Raw genomic sequence first — 27,740 nt, 5'->3', positions numbered from 1 at the left:
CTAATTTGTTGTATCGCTGCCTATAAGATAAAATCTGTTTGTTTGAAGTGCTTCAAACTAGTTTTATCTTCTAATCATACAAATACTAAGAATCTTTATAGACAGACAGCATTGGATTTAGTTGTTTTCTGGTCGGTGTCAAGGGACCTCTCACAGTTAGGTTTGCACCTAAACATAACAATATGCAGTTGGTTCAATGCCAGCAAATGTTCTTGGCTGCAGTGCATCTCATAGAAATATGTTTTTCACAGTCTGAAATAATCAAGAACAAAAAACACACTGTGTCTCACCAGTAAAAACACTATTAGATTTTTGGTCTATTGAGATGTACAAGGACACTTCATATCGAGTAGTTAGTTTATCTCCGCTCACGCATATTTATTGGGCTCTGTAATGATGATTTGGCTATTATGGCCTTGGCACAACAGATCTGGAGACCTTTCCTGAGAATGTATATACAAAGGGTCTGACTCCTTTACATACTACTAGGATTCTTCGTCCACTTCTCTGTGAACCTGGCCTCATGGTGAACTTCTGTGTGGTGAGTGGAGCCTCCAGGCACATCCTGTCTCTCGATTGGGCTGCCCGTGGGCCTCCGCCCTTCTGCGGAAGTGCAATGATAGGCCAGAAAAATGCAGATAGATTCACAGAGAGAGGTGTCGAAATGCTTCTTTGTTCTCAAATCTATCTTCATTATTCTGGCCTCCTGGTGAATTTCCACAAAAGATGTCACCTCTGGCCACCAGCCTCTCCTGTTGCTCCAATTGGGGAAGAGAGTGGGCCCGAGCCTCTGCCCGTTCGAAGATGTGGACCAGGAGGCCAGAATAGTGGAGATAGATTAGCAAAGAGAAGCATTTCTATAACTCTCATCTACTATTTTATATACGTTTTGCCCCCCCCCAGATCTATAGAGATGTTATAGTGTTGCGATCATCACAAAGATACTGATTTATGCCTATAATCTGTTACGGGTACATACATTTTCAGATAGAATACAACATTTTTAATTTTTATCACAGTGGTGCAGAAATGGGTAACTGGTCTGTTTCAGAAACAAATCTTCCCTTCTGATACGCTGATCATAAACCGCATATTAGTTAAAAGTATTATGAAATAAAATACTGAAGTGTTAGAGGAAAAGGCCTATAATTTAAGGTAGCTAATGGGGCCCCAGTCAAATTGAACTATACATTTTCTTTTACAGCTAATTAACCCCTGCTTGCGTCTTTATTGAATATTTTTAGAAGAGGACTAGTTTTACAAAAGCAGAACAATCATGTATCTTTGAGTATCTCACAAGAGATATACACTTAAGTTTAGTAGTCTAATAACATATCACGGTCAGTCGGTTTGAGCTGTCAGTAGTGCTTATCTAGAATAATAGCTTGGCGCTTCATGTGGCTATGTCTGTCTATGGAAGGGTTTCGTAAAAACTAAATTCAGAGATGTAGCCAAGTCTAATACTTTCAATAAATTAGAAATAATTTATTGTAGATGGCTATGTAAAATGTAACTATATAGCAGGTGATAACAATAATATGAGGATTTGGTTTTATTGGAGATAATAAAAACATACACGTAAACTGTATTTTGAGACTACAGCTGCTGGCACCACTGAAAGAAATTCAGAAATTCAATAATGAAGATGCATTAACCTTTGAGTGTTAGGCATTGGGACACATTTTGTCCTTTGTAGATTTAAGTAACATCCTTTATAAACATATACAAATAATTAAACCCAAAAATCAAAATTATAGGTAAAAAATGCATTTCTATATATATTTTTTTCCTGCATGTTGACCTCACATAGTTGCTGATAAATCCAACCCCCAACAATAATTGCCACGGCAAGCAAGTAGTCTCATTGACTGCACTCTATACAGCCATATTAACATACACTATATGGACAGAAGTATTGGGACATCTTAATTATTGAATTCAGGTATTTCAATAAGACCCATTGCTACCGGTGTATAAAACCACGCACCTAGTCATGCAGAGGAGCTTGGTAAATTCAACCATGGTACTGCCATAGGACGCCACATCTTGCAGTATGTCAATTTGTGAAATTTCAGAGCAGGGTCACGAATGCTGAGACGAATGGTGCGTAAAAGTCACCAACTCTCTGCTGATTCCATAGCTGAAGAGTTCCAAACTACCACTGTTTCCAAGGCCGAGCAGTGGCATGCAAGCCTCACATCACCAAGTACAATGCCAAGCGTTGGATTGAGAGGTGTAAATCACGCCGCCACGGGACTCTAGGGCAGTGGAAACGTGTTCTGTTGAGTGAGGAATCGCACTTCTCTGGGAGTCTGATGGGTGAGTCTGGGTTTGGCGAATGCCAGAATGTTACCCGCCTGACTGCATTGTGCCCACTGTAAACTTTGGTGGAGGAGAGATAATGTTATGGGGCTGTTTTTCCAGTGAAGGGAACTCTTAATGCATCAGCATACCAAGACATTTTGGACGATGCTATGCTTCTAACTTTGTGGGAACAGTTTAAGGAAGGTTCTATTCCAGCATGACTGTGCCCCAGTGCACAAAGCAGGGTCCATAAAGACATGGTTGGATGAGTTTGGTGTGGGAAAACTTGACTAACCTGTACAAAACCCTGAAAACAAGTGGGGCTCATTGTCCACTGGAGTGTCCCAGTGAACAATATAAATAAAAATAAACCTCCCCATTTACTCTCTATCTTGTATACACTACTGACAGACCAGGCCTCATTGACAAAACCCTACTTTTTGTGTTTATGGGAGGAAGACCTCCAAATATCTATGTCCCCACAGGACTGGGACAAGGTCTTCTGTGCAGTACACAAGGGCTCTATTTCCAGCAGATTGCAGAAATGCTCCTATAAGGTTTTAACTTGGTGGCATAAAACTCCTGTTGATCTACACAGGTTTCTCCCTGATGTACCAGAGGTTTGTTGGAGATGTGGAGAGGAACAGGGCACCCTATATCATATCTGGTGGTCATGCTCACGGGTTACCCCACATTGGTCCACAATTCTCCAAGTTGTTAAACATATTTGTGACCTCGATTTCCTGACCTCTCCTGCAGCGACTCTGTTACACTAAATAAAATCATTAGCAATACACCTTCTCAATGCTGCTAAGGCGGTTATCCCTAGGTTCTGGCGCTTCTCCTCAGTTCCCTCTCTGCAAATGTGGCTACAGAAAGTATCATTCATTGAACACAGTGTGGTCCTCCAAAGGCATGGAATTCCAACATAGCAGGAGATGGTTTTGGTGGAATAATTTTATTGCCTCCTCTGGTCCATCTCTGGACGTCCCCACCACCTCTCCCTGAAATCTCCTTTTCTTTTCCATTATGTTCTTCTTTCTTTCTGGGCATTGTTCCTTGAAAATAACCTCCTCACATGTTCACTCCGTATACTATCGAGTGCCAATCCGTGTGATTACCATATGAGATTCTGCTTCTGACTGCTATGATGGCTTTGCACTATGTAGGGACTCATATACTTCTATTTTGTATCACTCTGCTTGTACTCACACCAATTGTTGTCACATGTTGTATATGTACCTGGTGTTCTAACATGCTGAATAAACGGATACTTTTACATTAAAACAAACAAAAAAACAATATAAATATAAATATTATTGGTTTAACAAACTAATTTTCAGAGGTTCTAATAGTCTGATCATTACAACAGTTGTATAACATTTCAAAATTGTTTTGCTTTTCTGCCACATGGACAGTCATCCAATGCTAGACTGTCATTGTTTTATTTTGCAATGTATTCTGCACAGCAAAGTTATCTGTGCTCTGACAACCTGGTATAAATGTCAAGTTATTGGTTTTGACAGGTAAACTCAAGTGACCTTGGTAGAAAAAAGCAATGTTACTCATAAGGCATTTTGTTTTCAAATAATCAGTATTGTTTAAGGAACATTTGTAGACAAAAATCAGCTTGCTTTGAATAAAATAGATGCATGAGTTCTTTGTATATAGCTACTTTCTTCCCTTGGAATAAATGGATAGTGTCTAGAGTTGGCTGACAGTCGTTTTAAAGGCTTTTTTTGCCTTTGTTTAAAATTCTTCTACTATAAAGTCATTATAGGGATGTTTTATATTATATGCAATTTAATTCATGCTTTTGTGACCTGATGAATCACAAACCTTCTTAAATTTCATTGAAAACAATACCAAATAGTCCACTGGGTTCAAATGTTTTGTAGTGAATCCGTCTATACCTTTTTTTAGGCACAAAACGATAATGGGTAGACGCGCGCATTTTACCAATGCCTGCCCATAAACACGCCTGCCCATACACACACATCCACCCATACACACACATCCATGCTTGACCTAACACTTACAGTCGTGTGAAAAGGAAAATACACCCTCTTTGAATTCTATGGTTTTACATATCAGGATATAGCAATCATCTGTTCCTTAGCAGGTCTAAAAATCAGCTAACTGCAATCCCATTAATATACCAGTTTTGAAACACATTTCATATAGATACATATTGTATTTTTCCTTGTTAAACCTATATTGAAGGGGAACGCCATGTTTCATATGCACTTTAATGCAGGGCTTGACAAATTTGTTGCGAATCTAGGCGCCAGCTAAAAAAGTTAGGAGCCGGGATTTTTTTTTAAACTAACAGTTGGTTAGGAGTGATCTGATCACTTACTAAACTCACAGCATTTGACCTGGAAGCACCCTGGACTTCCAGGTCAGTGCTGTTTTTTTTTTTTTTTTTTTAATAATGTTTAAATGTTAACCCCTGCAATGCCACGAATGTGTTATACACAATTGTGGCATTGAAGGGGTTAACGTTGCACTGTCGCTCTCATGGAGCGATCAGGCAGCAGGGGGGTGTTGTGTCAGGTCTCCACACTCATGTGGAGACCAAAGAACCCTCTCCCCCTGTCCCTGAAGCTACCCCTGGCAGCTGGGACACAATTGCTGGTATATAGACCAGCCATTGCAGGGGGGAGTCTCTGTTGACTGCTGTAGGCTTCCATGCCTACAGGAATCATCAAAGGGCTTGTGGGGGCTCGTTTTTGCAGGCCCCTTACAAAACGGGAATTAACCCCTAAATGCCGCGATCGCGGCTTTGAAGGGGTTAACGCTGCCCTGTCGCTCTCATGGAGCGATCAGGCAGCAGGGGGATGTTGTGTCAGGTCCCCACACTTGTGTGGGGACCCAATCAACACTGAACCCCCTTTCCTGAAGCTGCCTGTGGCAGCTGAAAACGCTTTTGCAGGTTTTCCTGCAATCGCGGTTTCAGCCTACAGGATCACTCCGTGGGAGTGATCTCAGGCTCGGGGGGCGGCCTCTGAGTGGCTGTGCTGTCTGCCCAGACTCCTGGGCAGACAGCAGCAGCAGCGCCCCCGCGTGGTGACGCGGGGGCATTTTTTTGTGGATATAAGAGGCTGACAAACTCCTAGGCGCCAGGACAAAATTCTGAGTCGCCATGGCGACCTGGCGCCTGGGATTTGTCGAGCCCTGCTTTAATGCATATGATAGCAGAGCATTCCTGGGACCACACAGCTATTACATCTATTAAAGTCCATATGGTGAGGGAAGTGTCCCTTTTTAAAAAAGGTTATTAAAACCCCACCTTCTCTGGCATAGATAGTTGGCAACATTAAGAGCTATACTTCAGACATCACTCTGTAGATGTATGATGATAGTGCTTCAAGACATGTTCACTTGGCCAAAACAGTATTAAACATCCTTAAATATCAACGAGATTAGTGCTTTTTATTGCTTTCTTTATCCTACGACTGATCAATAACAATGATTAATAGAACAATTGCAGAGCATATGGTTGATATCATGCATTGAAATTCATAGCCTGACTCGTGTATAATACATACATGTGTCATGCTGTAAATTTCCATGCATGATGTAACAATAGCAAAGAGAACTATTTTAACTGGGGTGCAGCGCCATGTAACAAAGTAAAGTAAGCTGGCTGTCCCTATTGTTATGACACTTATTTTTCGCAGCCTGAAAAAGGCTTCACAGGTACACCTTCACAGCCTTCCAAACGCATCTGTATTCACAGAAAAAGAAACAGATTTACTTATAGCGCTATATTAGAGAGTATGAACATGCTGCTGCTTCTAGTATTCACATTAAATTGTGGTGTTCATATATTCAGCATTCAAATGTGTCTCTTTCAAATAATGCTGCATGTGAAATCTGGGAAGGATGCACTCTGGGGCATGCTTGTTTCCTTACATGCAAAATAATATTTTACAAACATTACATTGTCAATTTTTAAACCTGGTGTAGTCTGCATATCCCATCTCACTTTCGAACAATACTCTGCGATTGTAGAATACCTAAGCATGTGCTAATAACTAAATCATGGTGTAAGTAAACATTATAAACCTAAAATATGAGCCATTTTCATCATAAAGTGCACTCCAGCCATCATCTGCACCTTAATGTATATGATATCTGTATGTTCTCCTTAAACGGTTGTGTGGCCTGTTTTCCAAAATGTGCCCCTTTCCGCATCTAGCTAAATGCTGTGCAGTAGATGCATTTGGTCAAGTACATCTCCTTGCACGTGATGTACTCAACTCTAGCACTGGTTCTGGTGAATGCTTTGTGTGGGGGTCTGTCTTGGACTCCATGGCTTATGTGTAAAGTCCAACTGTTGATTTCAAGAAATGCTAGATCATGGAGGAAGAATGCATCTTCTGTGTAAGGTAAATGCTAAGTTTTGTAGCCTCAGTTTCCTGTTCATAGGAGTGGCACCCGGTGTGCTGCTCTAGCCCATCTGCTTCAAGGTTTGATGTGCATTCAGAGATGGTATTCTGCATACCTTTGGTTGTAACGAGTGGTTATTTGAATTATTCTCTAACCAGTCTGCCCATTCTCCGCTGACATCAACAAGGCATTTTCGTTCACACAACTGCTGCTCACTGGATATTTTCTCTTTCGCTGACCATACTCTGTAAACCCTAGAGATGGTTGTGCGTCATGCAAGTAGATCGGCAGTTTCTGCAATAGTCAGACCAGCCCTTCTGGCACCAACAACCATGCCACGTTCAAAGTCTCTCAAATCCCCATTCTTCCCCATTCTGTTTCTCGGTATGAACTTCAGCAAGTTGTTTTGACCATGTCTACATGCCTAACTGCATTGAGTTGCTGCCATGTGATTGGCTGATTAGCTATATGTGTTTACAAGCAATTGAACGGGTGTACCTAATAAAGTGGCCAGTGAGTGTGTGTTACAATGTCCCCTCCTGCATGGTCTAACATTTAAAGCACCTTATAGCTATAAATGGTACCACTGGACTTGGTTAATACAGTTATGGAACTTCAGTAATCTAAGCCAGTCATAGTCATCTCACAGTAGCCAGTTCTTTTGCAATCTGTCAATTTAGCTCTAAGAGCATACACATAAAAACAGTTTTTGTGTTTTAAACTCTGAGCCCCATACATAGAATGTTGCTGATTAATAATATAAGATTATATGTACTGTGAACCTCAGTGGAATTTTTAGATTTCTATTATGACTGCCTGGAAAATGCAGTAAAGGATTTCATGACAAACTCATCTCATATTTATGCATCACCTTTCATGGCCAAAACACTTTCCAATAGCGGTGCAAAAAGCATTCATGCAGACATGCCTAGAGCTCGGAGCCCACTAGTAAATTTTGGGTTCATTGATCTGTGAGACAGCTTCCAGATGGCAAAAACTGCAGACATGGACTCCAAGAAGTGGCAACACCAGCAACAGAGCTATAAGAAATATAGACAACACCCCTGGCCAGCTAGATTTAATAATTGCCCTGGGTTTATGGGCAGCTCCTTGCTTGACAAATGGCATTTCAATGGCTGAAAACAAAATTCAGCGCTTTAGTATGAATACTACACTACACAAATAAGTACAAGTATACTGTTTTGCTATTTATATGTTTTAAATTATAGCCCAGACTGCATGAATGTATTGGCATGTAAATGGAAGGTATGATGTATCTTTCTCTGTTTAATTTGGTCAAATTGGCAGTAGATATGTAGTGTTTTCTCTGGCATCTTCTTGTAGAGGTTTTTTTTTTGCTATCTGGGAGCTGCAACCCAGTAGAGGCAGGTGAATATGTTTTACTGTAGAAAAAAAAAAGCAACTTTCATTAATAAAAAACAAAACAGTTTACCATGTCTGTCATGTTTATTTCACAACAAGCAACATTTCAGAAAGTGAATTGTTGCATGCATTGTGGTGCTAGTGATCAGATTTTCTCACTTTGTACAGTACTTTGCAGGTGTTTCAATTACTGTGAAAAGGGGCAATATTGTGTGATATTTGTAGTAACTCCCTCTGGAACAAAATCTCACTTTTTGCCCTGCTCATCTCACTGTATTGGTTCCTGATCCTTTTTCCAGTCTTTAAAAGATTATCTTTAAAGTCAAACACGTCTGATGGTATGCACAAAGCTAAGTAATGCATTGCTCGTTTATCAAAAATACTGCAGAACCATTACTTGTGCATGTTCAAGTTTCAGAAAAGTAACTAATCAAAATAGTTGTAAGTTGAAATTTACCTTTTTTTTACGTCCAGTTATCAAAATGTGTGTACTGGAAAACTCTCTTGAGATATGAGCCTTACAGTCTGACAGCCTAAATGCTCCCCAGGATGTCCTACTGGATAGAGTTGTGTGCAGGAGGGGTGGGGGCTGCTCCAAAATGTATGTGTGGGGGAAGGTAGAATAAAAAAAATAAAGAACGAAAAAAGAGAAGAGAGAGAACAGAGGTGCACCCAAGCTGGTGTCCGATATGCTGAAGTACCCAGTGGTGCCACATAACACGTATTACATACATACATACATGCACAGTGACTTTTTATATGTGTTTTACCATGGAATTTATCACTTGTACCTTTTTTTTATATAAAAAAAAATAATAAATTACAGTTTCGTGCTGTTACCAATTTTCAGTATATGCTAAAAACATATGTATTTGAACAAACTTCAAGAGTTATGGCCGTTTTATAAGATAAAATAGTATGAGAATGTTGTTTTTTTTTTTTTTTTTAATGTACTTAAGGCTTCTTGACCCATGATGTAAAATTTGCCTCAAGTCCGCTGCCAATAACAAGCTGAACTTCTGCCGAAACACTATGTGGTTTTCCATGGGTGAAGTGAAAGATTTTCCCAGAAATAAGTGAAATGATGTGGAAATTGTTGAAAATGCCCAGGCCTTTCAAAGGGAAAAAATTGGCTAGACCTCTGGCACTCAACCAGTTATAGGTTTCTCGTCTGATTAGACTCTGTGTGGTTGCATTTTCAAATTTCTTCTCTCTTATTTAACCATGTTAAATGCCAGCACGGCAGGCGAAACCTGCTGGGGTTGGCCATTCGTAAAAATGAGGTTGGTAGGAAGACTTTGCTGTAGAGTGATAATGACCTATCCCCAATAACCTTTTGCTGCAAAAAAGGGCTTGTCTGACCCTACATAATGTATAGTTAAATCTGTGTGCATTCTCTGAAGTCTCATCTGTTGAATTTAAATTACCCAGGGAAAGCTTAAGCCTGTAAGGAACCCGCTGATGAATGAATAGTGAAGTGAGGGAAAACCCTCCTGTCAACTCTTCCTCTAGTTTATAGACCCCAATATCTATTGGGGAGATAAAGCATCTGATGTTATCGCTTCTTCAACCCGCAGTTTAGTGAATATACCCAGGAGAGGCTATTTTGCAATGGCGAATCGTTTAATTATTTTATTGTAAATAGGACTGTTTGAATGGCCAGTTGTGGCTTGGTTTCAGAATCTGCACTTTAACAGACTATACTAACCATCATGAAAACAGCAATGCTATACATAATAGTGGCTATCCTATGTCATGCTTGCAAACAAATAATAAAAAAATGAATATACTGGGAAAACTGAGGCTCTTTTTAAATTGTTGATTCAAAAGCAAAAACAGAGAGACTTCCATTAAATATCAAATCATGCGTCATACTTGTATTTTGAGAACACATTCTGCATATTGATCAGGTGATATGTTAGTACTCATATTGTAATTTATTGTTTTGATATTTCTTTTTTGTTGTTTTGGATGCCTATACTTAGATGACAGCATCTGTTTATCCTTTTGCTGATTTGTTCAATATGCCTAAATTTTATAAACAGGTTTATATATATATATATCACATTGGCTCCATCCTGTTGCACAGCTATGTGCCCCTATAGAATACTCAGTAATGCACTGTCGCAGAGCTATTTATATCACGCCACAGCATTTGTGAGTTCATTTGAGCATCTAATGAAGTATGCTTGATGTTGCTGTGCTTGGCTTATGGGGCTTCACAGATACATACTCAGTGACCACACAGTCTTGTTTAGATTTGGCCTGTGCTAAAAATCCCTTCTCCTGATTACACAGAACTGTTTGCGCTTACAGTCATAGCTCTTCTATGGATGAATGTACTAGCAATGTTCCTGTTCCAGTTGAAAGCTTAAAGTGCATCTGTCACCTTCCTCAAATATTAAATTTTGCAGTTCAGTAAACTAAGTAAACTCGCCTATCGATACTTAAAGAATTTACAAAAATAGATATACAACAACAACAAAAATATGAAAAACCAATGTTTCCTGCAGGCCTGTCTAAGAAATGAATGCTAACTATGGATAACGTGACAACAGCAAATCAGTACATGCATTTTATGGGACTTTTTTTTACAAAAAAAACCCATCTTAATTGCAAATTGTTTGCAATATTACTAACGTCATTTGAAAAAGGTAACAGTTTCTGTTGGAATTTTAGTTACTGTTCCTTTTGGTTGAATGCTTGGTTGCCTATTTTTGTTACCATCTGAATATGAAGCATCTCTAGAACAATATCTCTAGCAACTATACGCACCTTACTGCATATGATAGCTGCATGATCTGTTTTAGTTGTCCACTTGTCCCATGTGCAAAAGGATCCGCTGTCCCATAGGCATTTTTCTTTTTCCCTACCCCCGGTTATTCAGGCAAGCACATCTCTTGACACATAATATACTTACCTGTCGGCTCCAACGGTGGCTCAATGAATGCTGCTGATGAGCATCTCTTAAGACCCCCATGTTCATGTGAATGAATGGGAATGCTTTATGCGCATACATGCGGGCATATAGCACCCCCATTTATTTCAGTGGTGGAGCTTTCCTGCCACTGATCCCTTTTAAACACTATTCACTCTGCTAATATTTCAATGTTATTAATTTAACGTTTGATCAGGTCTCTGTTCTACATTTATTACTCTATTTTTGGCATGTGCATATCTGATTAAGCTACAGGAGATCTATCCTTACAAACAGAACATTGCAGAACCTTTTATAACATAATTATTAAGAGAAGAAAATTAAAGATCAGATAAAGCATGTCTTGCATTTTTATGGGCAAGTTTTTCTTCTGGTATGTCAGATAATGTAGTAATGCAATTAAATTACACTCATATAGAATTTATATATCCAAGGCCCTGTCATAGGAATTCAGTCAGCCTATCACAAATTAGGATTTCCATCCAGTATGCAAAGCAACTGACATCAGTCAATCCATAGAGTTTCTACGTTAACCTTTATAGTTTAGTATTCTTACTGTTGCATTAAAAACTAGAGCTACCTCAGGAGACAGGACAACCATTTTACCTACTTTTACATCAAAGACGGGTGATGCTTTATTTCAAAGGAGAAGGAATGTTAGAACAAGAGGTCAAATCCTAAAACTAGAGGATCAGAGGTTTAGATGTAATGTAAGGAAGTTTTACTTTACTGAGAGTGTGGTAGATAAATGGAGCATCAGATGTGGTGATGGGCATAAAGCTATCCTGACATCAGGAAAAGTGGGCAGACTAGATGGGCCGAGTGGTTCTTATCTGGCATCAAATTCTATATTTATTTGTTGAAATCAGATTTTCAATGTTGTACTCTCTTTAGTGTACAAACAAGATATGAGACGTCCTAAATCCTTCTCACCATTTCTGAAATTCACGCATAAATACATATTTTTATTTTCAATGTACACAACAGAATAGTCTTTTCACCTATACTGAAAACAATGTCTTCATTCACCTTATTTCGTCTGCAAATTAGTCGTCTGTTTTTGTTTCTTACCATAATAGTACTACTTGGATGCATTCTCTCCCTTTTTTGTCTTTTGTATATGGGTAATTCGATTTGTCTGTAACCTTAGCTGAGTCTCTTGACGATTTGCTTATTGTTGCGTTAAGTGTAAAGTTCTCCTTTGCACTCGTTTTTGATTTTTTTTTTCCTTTTGGTTCTGGTATTTGTTATAGATTAAACCTGAGTGACTGAGCACCTCTTGCTGCCTTAGATTTTTTTTTTGTATCCTGTCTGGATTTGGAACAGTTGAGTTTCTGCTCATTAAACCCTTTGTCAGGAACATGAACCTGAAATTGTTAGCTACGTGAGTTATTTCCATGTGGCCAAGCTTTTAGAAACAATGCATCTGTCAGGATCCGTTGGAGGTACATGCCTAGTGCTGCAGGCTATCTAATATAGCTGCCTCTTTGTTTCTGCCATCATTTAATATTTATATTCGCATTTCAAGAAGGATGCAGATTCCTCTGTAGTAGCCGTAAATTGTTGTGCTCATTGAAGGCATTTCTATGCACAGGTGTTGAAACGTTTAACTGCATGAAATCATTACTCTTGTATATCCATATGCAATGCGCAGTTAAATGCTTAATTAATAAACAGTGACTTTACAAAACAGAATTATGCAGTCTACACAATCCACTGCAAAAATGTCATTCCTCCCCCAAAGTGGGTGATATATTATTTAAAATGGTTTGGAATGCATTTGATGGCCAGCATCACCTTGGTTATCATAACCCCTCATACATCATAAACATATGATAGGAGCGTGAGAGTGATGTGAGCTGTTGCAGCCCCTCTTGTGCAGAAACCTCCCATGCCTTTAGGGGGCTCTCAGGTTTTCTTGGTGTACAAGTGGACCCTTGAAAGCTGCCACTAATCCCATATCTTGATTATATCCCATAGCTTGATTATATTTGTGTAAAATTGTAACTGGTTTGTGTGTGTGTTCCATAATATATCCCTTGTTAAGTGATATGTTCTTTGATGCAGTTGTTTAGATAAAACAGTACTTTGCTGGAGAGGAGGGCTTCAGTATTTACATGTGCGAACACACACACATGAAAATACTTTTCCATTTTTTTCCCCCTTTTTTTTCTTCTTTAGACCTGTGTGGCAACATATTAATGCTTGTTCTTGTAAACCAGATCCCAGGAAAAGCACTGGGATATGAAGCCAAAACTAAGAGTTGTATGGACAGCTGCTACTTAATCAAAGGGACTGTTGGTAACATGTTTAATAGCATATAATTCAGTTGGGGGGGGCTGAATTGCGTTACCTTGTAGATTGTGATTTGGAATCTGTACAAAGGGATATGTTTAAATAGTAGCGTATTGGTTTATTATGAATATTTCTTACATGTTAAGGCAGTGATTTGGAATGTAGAATTACAGTAAAAAAAATGCCAAAATACATTATATCACCCAATTGTGTTGCCTTGCTAAAACAATATGAGGTTTTATTGAGATAACAGCCTATGTTGTATAACATTTATAAAATGATTTTCTTTAATCTGTGGCACTTAAAACTGATTTGGCAAATATCACTTGAGGCCACTTTGCAATGTACCTCGTACATCATTATGTAAATAGCCACAGTTATTTCATTTCACGGATAAAGAACAGGTTGGGCAGCTTAATTTGTGAAAATAATCTTTAAAGTTGCATACCACTTTAAAGTTTTTTTATTTTTTATTTTCAGATTATTGTATACATAACTCAGATACACAAAAAAAATAAGAAAAAAGAGGTACAATAGAAGATTTGTATACCTCTGTTACAAACAAGTTTGCCCTGAACACTAATTTATTACCAATCTATTTTACAAAAGCATATTCATACAAGTCATTACATACAGATACAAAGTCCAGTACAAAGTCTACACAATCAGGTGAAAACAGACCTGGCAGTGTTGCCATGTATCTAAATGGGCATGAAACTGATCAAGAACCGACCTAGTAAGACAAAGCAATCAAAACTCAAACGACAAAAAATGAACCCCTTACCATTTCAAGGAGATACCAGCATAAAACTGTTTTTATTGCTTGTTCATTATTAGGGCTGAAACAACGAATCGATAAAATCGATAATAATCGATAACGGAAATCGTTGTCGACGATTTCCGTTATCGATTAATCGAGTGATCGATTCGTTGTTGGAGCACTCGGCTCCTTTTACTTACCTCCGCGAGCGTTCCCCGCTTCTGCTACACGCTCTGCAGTCTCCGCCTTCTAGCTACGTGACGGATGTGACGCGTTCCGGAGGTAAGTATTCTTCATGTCTATGTGCACAGATCGCACAGAGCCACTCGCACAGAGCGAATTGCTCTGTGCGAATGGAGCCACTCGCACAGAGCGATTCGCACAGAGCGGTTCGCTCTGTGCGAGTGGCTCCATTCGCACAGAGCGGTTCGCTCTGTGCGAGTGGCTCCATTCGCACAGAGCGATTCGCGGGGGTGGGGGTCCACGGTGGGGTGGGGGTGGGGTTTCAGGGGATGCAGGGTGTGAGTGTGGGTGCAGGGCAGAGTGGGGGTGGGGGTGCAGGGCAGAGTGGGGGTGGGGGGTGCAGGGCAGGAGACTGGGTGCAGGGCAGAGTGGGGGTGGGGATGCAGGGTGTGAGTGTGGGTGCAGGGCAGAGTGGGGGTGGGGATGCAGGGCAGGGTGTGAGTGTGGGTGCAAGGAAAAGTGGGTGCAGGGCAGAGTGGGTGCAGGGCAGAGTGTGAGTGTGGGGGCAGGGCAGAATGTGGGGGCAGGGCTGGGTGCAGGGCAGAGTTGGAGACTGGGTGCAGGGGCACAGTGCAAAGTGCCACTGCTGGGTACAAAGTGCCAGGGCTGGGTGCAAAGTGCAAAGTGCTGGTGCAAAGTGCTGGGTGCAAAGTGCTTGCTGGGTGCAAAGTGCCAGGGCTGGGGCAAAGTGCTGGGTGCAAAGTGCCAGGGCTGGGGCAAAGTGCTGGGTGCAAAGTGCTGAGTGCTGGGTACAAAGTGCTGGGTGCAAAGTGCCAGGGCTGGGTGCAAAGTGCTGAGTGCTGGGTGCAAAGTGCTTGCTGGGTGCAAAGTGCCAGGGCTGGGGCAAAGTGCTGGGTGCAAAGTTCTGGGGCAAAGTGCTGGGTGCAAAGTGCCAGGGCTGGGGCAAAGTTTCTTGAACAGTAATAGTCCACCTCTTTTCAGAATGTTTGGGGTTATTTTGTTTCATAAATATTGTGTTTGGGTTCTTGTACTTTGAAAATATTGTTTTTTATTACATCATAACAAAATAAGAATGTTAATGTAAATTTTAAGTTGTTTTTTAACATCCAGTTCATTAAATTATTTTAAATAAACGAAAAAAATTTGCATATTGTTTTTTTTTATCCGATTAATCGATTAATCGAAAAAATAATCGGCCAACTAATCGATTATTAAAATAATCGTTAGTTGCAGCCCTATTCATTATGGTTAACAAAGAGTTGAAACCACCTCCCACGCCGATCTTACATGTCTAGCACCGAGCCCAGATCACTTTCCCATCTTTTTCAAATACTGTGGTGTATCCTCATGTCCCTGACACCTGGGAGTAAAGAATCGATAGCTGAACTTTATCAATTGGATTATGTAAACATTAATAAAAAAAATGAAGATAGGGACGTTTATAAGACTTTGGCAAATTGTGGGGAAGTTACAAAGCTTCTTAGCTGCATATAGGGGAAAGAAATCAAAATAATTCAGTTTTATTAACAAAATTTATAAATGGATAGTTATGCTGATGTCTACATGAAGGACGTTATTCACTTTAAGAAAATGGTGTTGGTGTTCCCTAAGAGAAAAGTGTATTTTTTTTTAATTTCAGTATGTTTCCTGAAATGCATTCCTACACTGAGCTAAAACAAATCTAGAGGTGATTTATCACTGGCAAGCAATCTAAGTACTTGTCTAGTTGGAGGACTGGCCCTCATTGTAATGCAAATCTCAACACAAAGAGCAATCTCTCAATGCAAGGTTATTCTGTAAAGTTTAGTTTGAACATTGTAAGCTCGTTTGAGCAGGGCTCTCCTCACCTGTTGTCTCTAAGTTAATTTGTTATGTTACATATTACTTATGTCCTGTCTACCCATTGTACAGCGCTACGGAACTTGATGGTGCTCTATAAAACAATAAATATTAATAATATTGTATAGCGTAATGCAGAGACTAGAGAACTTTCCATCAGTGGGAGAATCCTTTTTGTTTTTGTGCATCTGTGCCTCCAGAATACTAATTTGCCCCTTTGGTCAAGAACCTCATCCCAAGTTGGTTATAATATGAGACATGAAATCACAAACTCTGCACACATATATACTAAATGTCAGATATAATATAATCTGACTGGCTCGCTATGAGGAGGAGTGCGTGTTGCAAAAAGGGAGGGGCTTGTGTGGGTGGCACCAGGGGGCGGCAAAAATCCTTGCACCAGCCCTGATTATCGGTAGGAATCTAGCTAGCTCTGTCTATTATCTATTTATCTAGTTGTGTGCAATTATGAACGGTAACATGTTCATGGCATGTTGAGATAGCTCAGTTGGTAGATGCCCCTGAAAGCAGAGCCTATTCAAATCCAGGTGGAGTCAACTCAGCCCTACACCCTTCTAAGGTCACAAAATGAGTACCACTTATTGGGTAATAACAGCTACTGTTCAGTGGTGAGTGTGTGCTAAAAAACACAGTTACTCCCACATGGTCAAAGGTGCTTTATAAATTGTTAACCAAGTTATTTTTTTGTGTATGTGTGTAATGAAAACCATTTACTTGGGGAGGTGAATATTTTAGGGCACCCATATTCAAGATGGAATTTTAGCTGTGATATACCAGTGAGAAAAGGGACCAAATATATATTAAATCAGAGTAGAATATGATGTACTTTATGAAAAAAGTTATGCAATGGCAATGAACCAGGGAATCTGAATGCTGACCATGTCTGAAATTCACCATGGTTTTCAGAGGCTTTGATGTGATAAGCGAGAGAGAGGTAGCACAAAAGTGGAACAGTCTCCCAGCATAAGTGGTAGAAATTTAGAGGTGCATGGGGTAGGCACATGGCAGCACATGGCAACACCAAGCACAGATAAAGGTTAAAAAGAATTTACAAGCGCAAAAAAAGGGCAGATTAGGTGACCTGAATGTTTCACAACCCATGGTAAAATGTCAGCATGTATAAACATTTTTGTTATGTACATCATATTAATCTACATCTGTGAAAACGAATTGTTTTGTTTAGTTGATAATTTAATTGAGGGGAAAAAAATGTTGCTAACAAAATCTTATCTGATCGTTTCTATAGAACTTAAACAAAGAATTCTAACAAAATAGATGTCATCAATTATTCTCCCTCAAAGTTTTAGTCTGTGACTCCAGCCTAAGCAATGAAAACAATTTCTTATTAGAACAACAGTGTTTATTTCTTACATCTGTGCTTTCTTTTTAAGAAACAATAGAACTAATTGAGGACATAAATAAATGCTCTGGATAAAATGGCAAGCTTTATGAAAAAATACAAAAGGAGAGTCTTCTTGTGTCTTTCATACACCAGCAATCAGCAGTACCAAAATAAGCTGTATCATTAGAATTTCACATACAAAAGACCATGTAACCCATCGGAAGACTACACTATTATCAAAAACCGTATTACTATGACTTCTGCGATGTGGTAGAAATAAAAAGACAACTTCCCCAAAAAGTGCAGCCTATAAATTGTGTGCAGTTTGAGTCTCACATTCCTGTTAAGGTGCTAGACCTTATTAATAGTCACAATTTTGTCTAATATATTCTTTATAAACAAATGCTAGAGGATAACTACACTACATATGATTAGTAATAATAAAAATAAATAAAGACTACAGTTGTAGATGGTAGATAGATCTACTATCACAAACAAAATAAGAGATTGGGCTTTACTGATACTAACCATGATGGCAGTGGTCTGATACGTAGTATTATGAACTCGATCTAACTCCGTCTAAGAGCAACTGCGATGCTAAGTGGGCCGACTAATTGTTGACTTTTTTGGGTCCTACCTCAGCCATGTTGCATAGTGTACTTGACATTCCTATTAACAAAAGGAAAGAAGTTCTGTATACACTGATAAAGTATGGCAGGCCAAAACAAACACTGTTGTAAATGTTGTTGGAAAGACTATTCGATCATGTATTAAATTGAGATATTGGGTATATTAACATTTCACATGTATGGTATTGCATTAGAAATACGTTGATCATGAATTTCACAACATTTATACTGTAAAATGTAAATGCCATAAAATGTACATGTCCCCCTTAAAGAAACATTCTGATTTCCATAGGAGTGCAACCAGTCACAGTAGAAGAACGCCCCCTGCTGGCCAGCCAGGATTTGTAAATCGTATTATGAATCAGTAACACCCTACTTTATCTAACAAACCAATCTTCTGTCATAATTATAATTCTAACAAATATAACACATAGAGAGTGAAAAGTACGAAATAGAGATTGGTAAATTAAAGCACTCTGCACATGTTTGTTCTTTTGTACATTATTTTGGTTAATAAAAAACAAAAAAAACCCTACAGAATGTTATAAATACAAACAGTGGCCATAAAAAGAAAGGTGTTCATACCGTGCATTGGCCCACGGGAACATATTCATTATAGTCGTCTCATTAACATTGTACATTGATGTGTATAAGTGGTCACACAAGTCTCTGTACAGTCCATAGCCACGCCAAATTATTCATTTTTAAAATGTTAGGAGGTAAGATTGTAAGAGTCTGTCTGTCACCATTTTAGAATCTAGAATGTACAAAAATACAAAAATATTCTTACTTTTCTAAAAATGCATTTAAAATTGTCATGTTTGTCGCTCTGAACATTAACTGAAAGAGTAAACATAAACTACTGCAGAAAAACATTTGTAGCAAATAAGCAGTGTCTGAATTAGAATTTGCTCATCAGCAAAGTCAGGTTTTTAGAATATTATATAGTATTATTAGCATGGATAGAATTTTTACATTTGCAATATTTATTTGCTGTTGGTTAATTTACATTTGTTTTCTTTAAATAGGAATCTGTTGGACCGAGACACATTTTCCAAATCTGATCCAAGTAAGTAAAACCTAAATGTAATATAATATTTCAATATTAAAAATGTGATATTTGTGATTCAGTTCATTAAAATGTATATGTCACCTGTCTATAGAAAAAATTGCAAATTATAATGACATTTTGTCTAGTATACTGTAAATTTTAATCTGTGTTACAATTCCAGTGTTTTAAAACCTTAGAAGCATAGTTGCAGATCTTATATCTACACAAGATAATGATACCCTATACTTTTTTGGTGACTAAAGTAAGCGTGCATGATATACAGTAATTAGGTGTAATAGTAACCATAAATAGGTTACTGTCTTATTGCGATAATTTATGATACGCTGATTTGAAATAATTTGCACTAGAATTACGTGAAGCTCAAAACGCACAGGATTAATAATACAAGGCAGTGCAGCACAATCTGGAAAATAACGCTCAGAATCAGATTGTTTGACATTTCACAGCATGTGAGTGTTTTGCACAAATATATGAGTAAAGTGATCATTCAGCCCTCTATTGACCTGTATACATGAATAGCATAATAATAATACAGCGAGCATGGACGAATCACACATTCAAGGCTAATATCTTGACTGTAAAAATTCGCTCTTCATGTGGCGGAAGGAAGTCTCTGTTTTATATTGTACAAGAGGCTTAAGAGGAAGTTGACTAGTAAATGAAAAATGCATTGGAGTCTGGAAAACGTTTTTGGACTAGATCGCACCTTTTAAGAGATACAATTTGACTTCATTACACAGTTTATTATCACATTATTCTATTTATACTATATACCTGCAACCTTATATGCAGACACGTATTATTATTCGGCGCTGCCCCTACTGCACCCCTTGATGACCGCTGGGATATGATGTCATATTTCAGCGCAATACATGTGTGGCATGGAGGAAGGTCACTATGGAGGCTGTGCTGGTTAGGCACAGTACTCCATAATGTGTTTGCGACAGTTACAGGGCGGGATCCCTGATCTCCCCAACTGGCCCTAGGATAAGTGGCGCTCCAGAGAGCCTAATTTCCCAGTAGGGCAGTCAGGTTCCCAGTTATGCAGCAGAGGTGCTGCCATCTCCTGGAAGTGCTGTGCATTGGCTAGTTGTCCTAGTCGAGAATACATCACTGCATATAAAATATATATATATATATATATATATATATATATATAATATAATTGAGTTATACAATGGCACCTTGTGTCACTTTATGCCAGTTAATAATATATTGAGCAAGAGAGCTCATATTACAGTCTTGGTGTTCCTCTTACACCATTAATTTACTGTCACAAATGTGAAGAAATATCTGCCTAACTATAGCTTTGAGTTATTAAACTATTCAGGAAGAGCAGCATCAAATGACACAGATAATGATCAACTGGCTGTATAGAAAGTTCACATGTAATGGCTTCTAATGATAACCATGTAAAATCATCAATTGGCTAACAAAAGACTAAATCTGGAAGGTTGCCCTTTATAGAAGTAGTGCTCAGTTTGTCAGGGAATTTAGTGTCCTACCACTACAAATTAGCATAATGTTAAAACATTGCAGCCAGTACTACGTGCGTAACACTCATATAAAAATGAATGGATATAATAAATATGTAGTAACAAGCAAACAATAAACCAAAAAGCAGTTGACTCAATAGGTCTCCATATATCCATTCCCCTTTGAGACAATGCGTCTGACTTAGGCGTTTTAACATAAAAAGGTAACATCTGTTGGTTTGTAAGTAAGAATAACACACTTTACCCACTGAGTCAGTTGAAAAAAACCATAAACCTAACAATTTAACTGTAGGCAAGCACTCAGATGCATTTCATTTATCTTGCTGACTGTGGCAAATGACCATGTTATTAGCTAATGCGCAGGTTCTGTGATGTAACTTCATCATTTTAAATTAATAGACATTGATTTACTTAATGGTTTTCCTTTGCTCAATTTTTATTTATTTTTTTGCTGGAAAAATTGATGAATCACTTTTTCTGGTATCATCCTATTAGATCTATATCATATAGATGGAATATGTAACTATTTAGTTCTGTCTGTATCTACCAGTAGTGTAGGAAGGAATATATATATATATATATACATTTAGTACAGATCATAGTTTAGACTACATTATTCGTTCACATGGGAGCTTATTTAGCATATATTATTTCTGATATTCACATCAGTCCTTGGTAGACGAGTCTGATGAGCAAGGCTTTCATTCTTGCTATGATATAACATTCTGTACAACATAGACCCGAAACTTCATTATATTCAAATACATTTCAGCAGGGTTAAAGTAGGCAAGAAATGTGTTTTGGATTCATCACAGAATCATCCCTTAAGTGGTGCTACAGTATGTCAGTGTTATTTTGAAATTTGCTTTGTGCTCAACACTGTGCTCATGAGGAGTTGTAAAGTTATTTTTTCACAGTACATTTTAGCACAGCCTATCTAAACAGATCGCAATCATTGAACCATCTGTGAATTGCGTGCGCACAATTTTAGCTTGTCTAAGAACTACACGCGTGGATGATAGGGAAAATGCAGTGTCTGTCTCAAATAGGCAAGGATATAAGGCTAGCAGCATTAATATATCAATTTAGAACTTTTAACGTGGGAATCATATAATACAAAAAAATGGCTTATATCTACAAGTATTCATCTGTTACTTAGGAAGAACTGCATAACACTTTTATCAGTGGCATAATACAGTCCCCCAATTCTCATGTTTGCGTGTGTGTGTGTGTGTATATATATATATATATATATATATATATATATATATATATATATATATAATTTCAGTTTGTTAATCAAGGCATTAAGTGTACTCGCATGCTAACACTCGCTAAAGTTGTTTGAGAAGGCCTGCCACTTTAAACTTTGCATGTTTCTGGCAAGGGCAATCAAGGGCATGCAAGTATAATGAGAACTGGCTCATCTCCTTCCCTGAAAATCCCCAATCCCCCCGCAATATACAATAGAATGATTAAATAAAAGTAACAGGGTCCCAAGTAATCCCTGTTAACCAAAGAGGGTGATGACTATCCCCTCTCTTTTTTCCTCCCATTCTTTGTGTAGTGGGGCAAGGGGAGTTCAACTGGCAGAGGTATGGTGAGTGCCCTTATATATAATATGGCAGTGGTCCTAGCCCCCCCACACATTGGGTGGGGGAAGATGGGGGCAATGATCTACCCCATTATTTAATTATTTTTGTATTTTTTTTCTTTTTTTTTTTTTCCTCAATAGTTTCTGCTGCAGATTCACATGTTTGCTAACTTGAATAGATCAATTTGTGTTTTCTATAATGTTAATGATATTCGGTATCTGTTGTTCTCCAGATTGTGCAACACTGCTGAATATGTGTGTGTGATGTGAAGTGCCAGAACTTGATGTGATCTGTTCACACACTGGTTATATAGAAAAACAGCTCAGTCAGCACTGAAGGCGCAGACACATTTTAAAATCTAACTTTTATCTAATATTTTTTCCTTCTGTCGCCCTCTCTGTTGTTTTTGCTAAGGCCGACTTTACTGGAATACGTTCTGTTGTAAGGGAACGATGCATTTGTAGCACCTAAAAGTCCACATATCTCCATGCTACTTCCTGACACCAGTTTCTCATTGAGATTCTGCTTGTTTTACTGACACACAGGATCAGTAAAGCAAAACAGTTTCCTTCATTGATCAGGGGACAACTGTGACATGACTGTTTAAGTTATGCATTACTTAGCCTGTATTTAGTGATACATATATTCTATATAGTTACTGTAGACAGAGGAGGTAGGTGGGAGAAAAGCCAATACAGATAAGTTTTTATATCAACAAATTAGATGCAGTTTTGGAAATAAATGCTTGCTCTTCTTGATCCATTTAATGTATCTATATAATTAACTACTGTTATTGTTACTGTTATGGTTCACTGCCATTGAGCTACTTATGCAAATATTTACATTTCATTTTATTTTTGTTTACCTTTGCATGCTTTGTAAAAAAAAATAAAAAAAAAATAAAAATAAAAAATAAACCATATAATTTGATGGCAAATAAGAAGCCATCGGCCCATCAGTAATTTTTACTCATGTAGAGTCTCAGACCTTTATCAGGGCTTGGTCTTGTTTTATATTAAGGATACCTTTTAAGCCTTTTAATGCATGTTAAATTCCCTCACTGAATTGACCCCTTACACTTATGACGTGAGGCAGTTCCACTTATCTACCACCCTCTCTGTAAGTGAAATTCCTTACATTACATCTACACCTCTGACCCTCCAAGTATAGTTCTTGTTCCCCTCTGAAATAAACTTTATTTTATTAAATCCCTTCATTGCATGGATGAGTTATATATAAGGAGGTGAATTTCAAATTTATTTTTAATATTAATCATTAGAATTGTATGTGGCGAAGAGTCTCTCTGGTTGCAGTTCTTTTTTGTTGGCTTCTCATAAAAGTTATTTAATAAATGGTAGCCATACATCAAATAGTAATGTTTCTCATTAGAATGTTTCTCATTGATAAGAAGCGTTAACTGGTTCGTTCATTAATTTGTATTGCCTGTCTATAAAATGTTTGTATGAATATTCTTTTTTTATAAGTCGGTGGCAAAATAAACATACTTTTTACAAGGAAGGTTGTGTTTTGTTATAACTTGCTTGTAATGCCTTTTTAACATTTTAACTTTTGACTTGTGTTTGTACGTGACATGAACATCATCACAGTTCTGCCTTTTTAAGCGGTTTTCTTTTCTTTCTTGGTCCAGTGAAACCTGGCTTATGGCATTGCCAACGAGCCAATGAATTTGAGCAACGTTGTTATGATTCGCAATGTTCCCCTTATTCATTAGCTTGTTAGCAATGGTGTTTCTCACCAGTTTTCTACCAATAATCGCAGGACCAACAAAATTAAATTGCCGATCTGTTGTGCGACTCTTGTGATAATATCAAAGTCAATATGGAAGAACACAGTGTTTTTGAAAATATCAAAAATAAGTGGTAAGTATTGTTGGTTTTCAAACTTCTTTGAGATATATTGATCTAATTGTCTAACAAACAAAGTAGGCTTTCAAAATCACAGCATGTAAGATTTTGATGAAATTATGTGATTGTATGTTATTTGTAAAAAAGGCTTTATTGACAGTGGCATTTTTGAAAAACTTGATGAATTTGTTATAGATTAGTAAGCATATTCTCGATTTAAACAAATAAAAGTATGACTATGCCCTAGTTTTGTTTAGGCATCTGTTTTATTAGTCTTGCTAGGTTCCCATGTTGTGTGTTTTGGGAAGCCTGACTGGCCTTGCTAATTCAAAGACTGTGAATAATAGAAAGAGACATTCTTGTGTCCATCATGAAACGGACTGTCAATGCATTGGATGAAATTTGCTTTGGCACATAATTGTGCAACAATGAAACACTTCAAACCGTTTTGGTTTGTTCATGATGCTTTGATGTTGTGTCATCTCATAATATATGCAGTGCACGACTCAAGCTGACATGCTGACGTACCCTTTCAAGAGAATTGGCAACGCGTGATTTAATTTCATCTTTCTACAAAAACGTTCATCATTCATTCCATAACCCTGTGTGAGCACCTGCGAGTCTTAAAACATTCAACATTATGCATCTAAATCATGGCTCTTTCTTCTCTCAAACCTTTCTTATAAGAATGCTTATAATGAAAGTTCTCCAAAAAGCATTTGTGTCGCCGAAATTCATGGAGACATTTTGTTATGTGAATATTTCCAATATTTTTGTAATTTGTCCTGTAATTATCTGTTGATCATCTACGGTAATTAAATATTCTTAATTTAAGCAAAATGCAAATACAAAGTATTGTTTTAAAATGTGATTATTTGAAATGTTCTCAAAGTGACTTAATTTGGTGTATAGGCTTTGCATTTGAATGTTTGTGAATTTTTCCACCTGTTAGAGTGTTTGTCTCTTCTAGTAAATGGGTCCGTCATTAGCAAGCTACCATAATGCATACTGGATCTTCACATTCATAAAGCTATGTATTTAAATATAGAAGAAGGCATGTTTTATGCAGAGTGAGAAAATTGATGTCTTTTTCTCACATCACAGGATAATTGTGAATGAAATTGTGTAGCCTTATGCAAAGATTTACTACATGCGAGAAGTGGGGGAAATCAATGTGATCTTAGCGTACCTAATTTAAAGAGATCTCTGTTTCCCGTAGTATGTGCATGGCTATTTGCAAATGACATATACCACTCTTTCCATAACCATCATGACAGATCTAAGTTTGCATTGAATATTGGTGATATCAGGAACATCACATATATATTTAAATATGTAAAAAGACCAGAACATGGCTTTTCTACTACACTACATATTATAGAAAGCCAATATCATTAAACAGCCCTACAAACTGAACGTCATCAACGTGTAGTTTGAGCTGTCATTTTTAGAGAGGACTATATTCTGAGCTAACTGACTTTGAACTAGGTACTATGTCAGACATAACCTCTAGAAGTTTATACACCCATATAGCTCATGTTTTTTTTTATTTATTAAATAATATAACCCCATACCCCCTCCTATAATCTCGTGAGACTGAATTCCAGGTCCTAGCTGCCTCCAAGGCTAGCCACAGATATTGGAACCCCTAATTGCATTGATGTAATGTTAATGTCATGCAAACCAGTGGCAGGTACTGTACACTATATGCCAGTTTTATGAAAAAAGTTACAAAGGTGTGTATATGTATATATATATAATATATATATATATAGCAACAGAGTCGTCATAATGTACAAGTACTTATGAGTATGCAGTAATATGCCTTTTCTATGTACTGGAGTAGCTCTTGTGCTTTTGCCTTGGTATATTAATGAAATATTTTTGTAGCTGTGACCTTTTAACAGAGCTTGACACTTACTGTGTCTAGAACGGGAAACATTTTGTAGCTGTGCTCAACTATTGTAACTTACACAGCAGGCAAAATTACAGCTGACAGCCTAGCCTAGTTTTCCAGGTTGTGATTCATGTGTCTAGGTCTAGTTGTATATGAAAAGTAGCAGGGCAAACTAATGCCTTTACAGTATAGACGTGCGTATCACAGGTGGGTGAATCATAAGCAAACCATAGAACAATCTGGAAATAACACTCATTCCACCCTATTTTATTATCATGCTCATTTGTTTCCAAAAGTTATATCTTGTGTTAACTGTATTAGTATCACACTTGTATATTTCCCATACTGTAACACCGTATTTTACTGTGATCCTGTTCGATAGTCATTACTTTTTGATTTTTTTTAAATCATAGCATTTGACAGTTATAGATATAAATAACTACCGAAGCAATCAATTTGTTTGTGAGACGTAAGATTATTGAAATTGCGTATTTGAAGGATATGGAGCATGTGCTTAAGTGTGCAAAATCTCATATTTCTATTTAATCTCCTTACAGTTTGTGTATTGTATACGCAAGGCATTGGAAACAAAGAATGGAGAGAGGTATGTTTTTTTTTTCTTTCTTTCTTTCATTGCAATATGTTTGTTAACTGGGATCTCTTCTTGGATGCATGCTACCCGTTGGGTGTTTAAGTCTCCCACAGTGTCCTTGGTGGTTTAGATCAGGAATTTAGATCATTTTTCTGACTTCCATAAGGTGAATCTGATGAGCTTGGTTACAGCCAATTAAAAGCAGGAGTGTAATTATAAAGTTGTTCTACTTTGGGGGTATCAATGTTGCTCATCTACTCCCCTTACCACAATGCCTGGGGCAGGAGGTTCTCCTACTGTCAGTGATATAGCATGGGGACGAGGAAACGTGCCTGCCTCTCTGGTTCATGTGTAGCAAGGGACACAGGCAACATTCTGAGTTCATTACAAAGCTCTTGCCAGTGGAATGCTGGAGAAGATAGCGTTCTTCCTAGTAGAGGCACAGATGTTCCATTTCCCTGATCTTCTAGGTATACATTTAGAGGCAACAAAACTCAGATCCAGTGTGGTAATGGCCTGTTTTTAAAGTGACTGCTTAAATGACACAATCACATTGATTAAAGAGTCACGTTAATCTTGCACAGTATGTTATTAGGAGATATTTAATGCATTGTTTTAGTATGTGGAATTTCCTAACAATTCTATAGAGTCACTAGGAAAGTGATATGTTCTTTCAGCAGCCAAGCAGTCCCTAAATTTGCAGTGGGGAGATGATGCTGGGTGTGAGAAATGGGTAAACATTGCCAATGGTAAAAGTCACCTAAATGTCCAGTACCCCATCTTGCTGGCTTTGGTCACCCTAGGGTGAGATGCCAGGAACAAGATCACTATACATCTCATATTTGTGATATCTTGATTCATGTAGCTGGATTAGAATTGACCATTTTAACTTTTTTTGTTAAAATGTGTATTTCTCCAGTGTTGATAAAATTCCCTCTTATTAAAGAATGAATATTGTACTTTTGAATCTAGGAGGATTGTGTTACCATTTCTGGTCATAAATATAAATGATTGCACCAGTGTTAATCCCTCGCAAACAAAATGAGAAAATCATTCTGGTGATTTTCACTTAATGGATAGATGATTATGGTGCTGTATAGAGTTTTCCTTGTA

At 37.9% G+C, this 27,740-nt stretch overlaps 1 protein-coding gene across 1 annotated transcript in view; it reads left to right on the top strand.

The window, feature by feature from the left end:
- CPNE8 (copine 8) overlaps window positions 1-27,740 on the top strand; it is a 96,887-nt gene that overhangs the window by 11,198 nt on the left and 57,949 nt on the right. The window contains exons 2-3 of the mRNA XM_053461829.1: window positions 19,139-19,179; window positions 26,593-26,639. Coding sequence (XP_053317804.1) covers window positions 19,139-19,179; window positions 26,593-26,639 — 88 coding nt within the window. The remainder of the gene's footprint in view (window positions 1-19,138; window positions 19,180-26,592; window positions 26,640-27,740) is intronic.

This window comes from Spea bombifrons, chromosome 4 (genome assembly GCF_027358695.1).
Source record: "Spea bombifrons isolate aSpeBom1 chromosome 4, aSpeBom1.2.pri, whole genome shotgun sequence".
In the NCBI taxonomy this organism is placed as follows: domain Eukaryota; kingdom Metazoa; phylum Chordata; class Amphibia; order Anura; family Pelobatidae; genus Spea; species Spea bombifrons.
This window is presented reverse-complemented; position numbering and strand designations above follow the sequence as displayed.